This window comes from Balaenoptera physalus (assembly GCF_965194825.1).
Source record: "Balaenoptera physalus genome assembly, chromosome: 20".
Lineage (NCBI taxonomy): Eukaryota > Metazoa > Chordata > Mammalia > Artiodactyla > Balaenopteridae > Balaenoptera > Balaenoptera physalus.
The window spans coordinates 52,063,313-52,069,412 of NC_138901.1; the positions used below are offsets into that span (position 1 = coordinate 52,063,313).

Sequence of the window (6,100 nt, forward strand, 5' to 3'; positions counted from 1 at the left end):
AGTCTGCTGCATCCATAGGCTGCCCCAGAGGCCACACCAAAGACACTATGGAAGCTGTCCTGACCTGAGGCTGCCTCATGACTTCTGTGTTTGTAGAGTGACACTTAACGCTGGCCATCGAGTGTCCAGGCCTCCAGTTCCCCTTCTTCCCTGCAGCAGCCACAGGAAGCGCTTCACACTTTTTCTCACCAGTGTGAGACCAGATGGGGCTGGAGACGGTGTTTTCATGTTTTCCTGGAGCCTGGTCAGCTGGGTCAAAGAGGGCACTTGGCATCCGGGGGAGGCAGTGCTAGAGGCCATGGGGTGGGAGTGGGGGTGTGAGGAGACTTCTCCATCCCTCTCAGTTCTGACCCAGGAAGGAGATGCTGAGCTGAGGGACGGTGCTGGAGTGCAGGTGTGAGCCCCGCCATCTTCACCCCCACCAGGTGTTTGTCTCTGTGGATGACCTGGAGCCTCCAAGGCCCCTGGGCCCCGAAGATCCCAGACCAGAGCCTGAGCAGGGGGCGGGGGCCAGGCCCACTGGCACCACCATGGTGGAGCAACAGTCGGTGGAGTTCGACTCTCCAGACTCAGGACTGCCTTCCTCCCGCAATTACTCCGTGGCCTCAGGCATCCAGTCGAGCACAGATGAGGGCCAGAGCATGGGCTTTGAGGAGGAGGACGGCGGTGGGGAGGAAGGCTCTGACGGGCTGGTCCCTGCAGCCCAGGTCTCCAAGCCTCAGGCCCCCAGCCAGGAGAAGGCCTCGCGGGCCGGCGAGCTGGAGGCCGGGGAGGAGCTCGCCGCCGTGTGTGCTGCTGCCTACGCTGTATGTGGTCGTTCCCCAGGCACTGCTCTCAGCGGCCCCAGAGGCTGCGGATAGGGGCTGGTGGGGTGGAGGGTGGGGTGGCCTTGACTGTCCTGGAGGGAGGCACTGCGCCCATCTCTCAGCAACCCCAGAGGACTCTGTTCTCTGAGTCCCTTGGTTCCCTGCCTTTGCTGCCTTCCTTTGTTCGGGCATCACCTCCAGCCCCCAACTCACCCGAGGGCCCTCCGCTCCTCCAGATGGAATTACTGGACACCGTGGCCTTAAATTTGCACCGCATAGACAAGGATGTGCAGCGATGTGACCGCAACTACTGGTACTTCACACCCCCCAACCTCGAGCGGCTCAGAGACATCATGTGCAGGTGCCACTGTGGGGCTGGGCTCGGGGGGAGGCAGGGACCCTGCTCCGTGAAAGGTTAGGCCCGGCAGCGCCCTGCTGCCCTGCCCTGTCCCCGACTCACGCTCGGCTCCCTCTGTCTGCTGTGCCCCCCACCCCACCCCCTCGTCATTCTCGAGGTCTTTCAGATCTCAGCTCTGGCCATGCTTCTCCAGGAAGCCTTAGAGGACCCCCACCCAGCATGTCAGGTAGTGATGGCCTGTCCAGTCTCTCTCCCTGAGCCCCCGAGGGCCTCGAGGACAGTGGCTATGGGTTGTTCGCCGTTGTGCTCCAGTGCTTTAGGGTCCCAGGAAGTCTGACCTCTGGGGAGCAGGCTGCTCTAGGGGCCGTCTCCCCAGGAGTTCCGGAGGGGAGGGGAGGATGGCGCACACCCACAGTGACTCTCCCTGGCGTTTCAGCTACGTGTGGGAGCACTTGGACGTGGGCTACGTGCAGGGCATGTGCGACCTGCTGGCGCCTCTCCTGGTTGTCCTCGACAATGGTGAGGAGGGGGTGTTGGGATTGGGCCTGGGCTGACCCGAGCTGGAGAAAGGAAAAGGCGACGGCATGTCTTCATGGGTGGGCATGTGAGCCAGCCCTGTCCCCCTGCGGAGTGAGGCTTTGGGGTCTCCTGCCTTGCCGGCCTCACGCCCACCTCCCCACAGACCAGCTGGCCTACAGCTGTTTCAGCCACCTCATGAAGAGGATGAGCCAGAACTTCCCCAACGGGGGTGCCATGGACGCCCACTTTGCCAACATGCGCTCTCTCATCCAGGTGAGGCCGGCAGCAGCCCCGGGGCAAGTGACCGGGCAGCGCTGGGCTTGTTCATCATCCACGGGGAGGCCGGGGAACGCTCCCAAAATGTTTTTTACGTATAAGCTTAGTTTCTTTCATTAAAAAAAAACCCCACCATTTTCAACCTTACAAATTGAGGAGGAGTGTCAGTGTGCAAACGCTTATGCTCATGAAAGTTCTGGCGCGTAGAGCGGTTGATGATGAAATCACCCAGAATATGGCATCATTCCAAAGAGTACATCCCAGAGAGACAGGTGGGGCTGCAGAGTGCAGCCTGGATGGGAGGGGCGGGAGCAGCTGCCAGGCGGCCAGGGAGGCACCGCGGAGGGGCCTGGGGGGCAGGGCACTGGGGAGAGGCAGCACCGGTTCGGTCTGGCTCCCGTTCTCCACTCAAACCAGATCCTGGACTCAGAGCTGTTTGAACTGATGCATCAGAATGGAGACTACACCCACTTCTACTTCTGTTACCGCTGGTTCCTGCTGGATTTTAAGAGAGGTAAGAGGCGGGCTGGAGAGTGGGCCTGGGGTCAGGGGCGGTGGGAAATCCCTCTTCCCCGAAGTCAGTGGTTCTCAACCCACACTGTATTTTAGAGCCCCCTGAGGAGCCCTGGGCCCCACCCAGCCCCAGACTTCCTAAGTGTGGTGATTTTAAAAGCCATTAGGTGAGTCCACAGTGCAGCTAGGGTTGAAAATCACCCAAAGGCAATGGTTTTCAGAACTGTTTTCGAACCAAATCTTCCCGAGCACCAAGGCCTATAAAAGGCTGCTCTAGTGCGAAGTGGCCTCTGCAGGAGGCCCGTGTACAGGAACTACAAGGGAGAAGGTTGGGGCCTTGGCCTGGGGCACGGAACTGCTCTCCTGGAGCGGCTCCTGTGGTGGAGAGAGTCCCAGGACTCCGGCCCCTGGAGCGCTGTCTCGGCACGAGGCTCTGTCCAGAGGCCTGTGGACAGCCAGGCCCAGCCTCAGCTCCTCGCTGTCCCCAGAGCTGCCGTATGAGGATGTGTTTGCTGTGTGGGAGGTGATCTGGGCAGCCCGGCACATCTCCTCGGAGCACTTTGTCCTGTTCATCGCCCTGGCCCTGGTGGAGGCCTACCGAGAGATCATCCGTGACAACAACATGGACTTCACTGACATCATCAAGTTCTTCAACGGTAGGAGCCACTTGGCCACGCCAGCTGCCTCAGCAGGGGCGTGGGGGCCTCCACTCCTGGCCTGCACAGGGTTTGGGGGGCCCTCGGGAATACTGGCCCCTGCCCCGTAAGCAAATGTCGGGAGTCCAGGTGGAAACGGAGCAGGGTGGGCAGTCCCAGGGCTCCTCCCAGACTGCTGCCCCCGCTCAGTTATCCATGTTTCCCCCAGAGCGGGCTGAGCATCACGACGCCCAGGAGATCCTGCGGATCGCCCGGGACCTCGTCCACAAGGTGCAGATGCTCATAGAGAACAAGTGAGGGCTGTGGCCAGGGGGCAGCAGCCCGCCAGAGCCTGGGCTCCGGGCCCCTTTGGTCCCACAGAGGGAGGTGCAGGGGCAGCACAGCCAAGACTGCCCCAGCCCCCAGCCGACCCACCTGCCCAACTGTATTCCTAACAAAGCACTTGTGAGCCTGGGATCGGACTCCGGGCAGTGCTGGCCCTTCAGGGCGAGTCAGGGGCCAGGATGCCCTCAGGTCAGGACCAGGAAGGGAGGGGTCAACCTCAGGGAATGGCTGCCTTGGGGGACACTTACCCTGCTCCCCTCTCAAACACCTGGGGATAGTCCCACTGCCACTGGCAGCCCCAGCCTGGACAGCTCCCCGTGGCCTCTCCTGGGGCCCTGTAGAGTTAGGAGGGCTGTAGTTGCCTGGACCCTACCTGTGGGTCAAGGGGACTCTGTGCTGTATCTCTTCTGAGCGTCCCCCTGCAGGCCCAGTGCATGTGCACGCACCAGCCCCAGTTAGAGCAGCCAGAACGGCTGCCAGTTTGGGTGTGTGCCCTGGGTGCAGCAGACCTGGGCTGCATTCCAGGCCCTCCCCTGAGACTGCGGGACAGCCCAACAACATGGGCCCTGGGTGGGAGCAACCCACCTCAGCAGCACTGCCACTGCCTTTGGCCACCCGAGGTGACCCCATGCACCCCCCCCCCAGCCTATACAGTGCACCCATGTGTATCTGTACAGTCTCACTCTTACCACCCTGCTCTTGCTTTATGCATTAGATGCATCCCCCGAAACTGTGTATCAGTGATGCTTTTGCCAGCAGAATGACCTGGAATGTGGCAGAAGCACTTGCTCTCCAGGCTGATTCTTTAGGGAGGCAATCCTGTCATGGCCTCCTCTCAGGGACGGGCTCCAGAGCTTGGGGCAGCCCATTGCCTATCCCAGGCATCTGCTGAGTCCCTGAGGTGGAGGGGAGGGTGCTTGGATCTCCCCAGCTTGTCCTTGGTGAGAAGCAAGGCTAGCTCTTCCTTCCACATGCTTCTCAGGATGCCGAGGACGCTAGGGACCCACAAACCCCCTTAGAGGAGCCTCACTCATGGAGGTGCTAGGAAGGGCCCAGCTCCTGACCCCAGGCCTAGTCACACTGCTTGCTCTGTCATCCCCACTTCCCATCCCATCAATACATGCAGGATAGGCCTTGTTCTGGGGCCAGGAGGCCACTCTGCCACAGGGGTTGGGCCTGTCCAGCTATCACTAAGGTCTGGAGACTTCCTGCATTTGAGAAACATGAGAAAGGGCCCAGCCACCCCTCTGCATCCAGCACAGTTTCCCCAGCCCAGCCCTGCCCCGGGCACTGCACCACCTGTTTGGAGGCCAGCCTGCCCCATTGCCCACCCACCAGGTGAGTCCTTGGCCTCCACCAAGCACAGTGGCCGTTGTGTGCCTGCCTTAGTGACTCAGTGGTTTTTTGAGGAGCAGAGTGTGTATGTTTTTTGGCTCAGAAACTATACTCTTCAATGTAACAGACCAATAAACACAGCATTTGGCAATGCTTGAAGCTCTGGTGGCTACTTGTGGGCTGGCACTGGACCGTCAGTGACTGTTTGTGTTGGGGAATTCTGTAAGCTCCGGATTGAGCGGTAAAGAGGGCCAGCCCCACAAGGCAAGGATGGTGAAAAGAGAGAACCAAAGTTTCCAGAAGAGAGAGGCCTTGGCTGTGGAATGGTCCAGGGTGATAGCCAGACTCTAAGTACCTAGAGAGAGCCCTTGGGGGGACCTTGCCCCAGAGCCAGTAGTCCTATCTCAGACTGACCAATGGCCTCTCCAGCCTCTGGATGGCATGTAGGTCCCTGCCCCGCCCCTTTCCAGCCTTTCTGCCCTCAGAGCTGGAGCTTGACTGGGAACCTACAAGACCTCCCGGCCTCTCTGGCCTTGGCTCCTGCCCATTGAGCACTGTCTTTGAGATGCCTGCTTCAGGCAGGAGTGTGGAGGGTGTAGTGGCAGGAGAGGTCAAACTCACTGAGGCATGGAGAGTGCTGGACTCAAATAGCAGGTTCCCATCTGCCTTCTCCCGCCTCAGAGGGCCACTGCTCCATCAGCCATAGTTCCAGATAGAGGGTTGCAGTCACCAGCATGTTGTTTGGTGTAGAGGACCCTAGCTTTCTGGGCATTAGGGCCTGCTGTCAACTCACTCAGAGCTGCCCAGGCAAGGAAACCAGTTGACACCAGGAATCCTGTGGCCAGGACCTTATAAGCCCCTCAAAGGAACTCCTCTCCACCCTCTAGCTGACCCTGTAGCCTGGAGTAATCAATGAGAATTCCCTCCGCTGTAACATCTATTCATGATAAAAACTCTTACCAAAGTGAGTATAGAGGGAACATGTCTCAACATAGTAAAAGCTATTTATGACAAACCCATAGCCAACATAATACTCAATGGTGAAAAGCTGAAAGCCTTCCTGCTAAAATCTGGAAAAAAGGATGCCCACTCTCACCTATTCTATTCAACACAGTATTGGAAGTCCTAGCCACAGCAATCAGACAAGAAAAAGAAATTTAAAAGTATCCAAATTGGAAAGGAAGAGGTAAAATTGTCAGTATATGCAGATAACATGATAACTATATAGAGAAAACCCTAAAGACTCCACACAAAAACTACTAGAACTGATGAACAGAAAGCCCGAAATAAACCCACACACCTACGGCCAATTA

General features: G+C 58.6%; 1 protein-coding gene across 7 annotated transcripts in view; it reads left to right on the forward strand.

Moving 5' to 3' along the window:
* The window catches only part of SGSM2 (small G protein signaling modulator 2), a 37,256-nt gene extending 32,310 nt beyond the window's left edge, over positions 1 to 4,946 (forward strand). For all 7 annotated transcript variants that reach the window (XM_082443423.1, XM_082443422.1, XM_082443427.1 and 4 more), the window contains 7 exons: positions 426 to 806; positions 1,043 to 1,167; positions 1,601 to 1,683; positions 1,847 to 1,956; positions 2,377 to 2,473; positions 2,961 to 3,128; positions 3,337 to 4,946. In XM_082443423.1, the coding sequence (XP_082299549.1) occupies positions 426 to 806; positions 1,043 to 1,167; positions 1,601 to 1,683; positions 1,847 to 1,956; positions 2,377 to 2,473; positions 2,961 to 3,128; positions 3,337 to 3,425 (1,053 nt within the window). In that variant the 3' untranslated portion in view covers positions 3,426 to 4,946. The remainder of the gene's footprint in view (positions 1 to 425; positions 807 to 1,042; positions 1,168 to 1,600; positions 1,684 to 1,846; positions 1,957 to 2,376; positions 2,474 to 2,960; positions 3,129 to 3,336) is intronic.
* Positions 4,947 to 6,100: the final 1,154 nt, after the last annotated feature.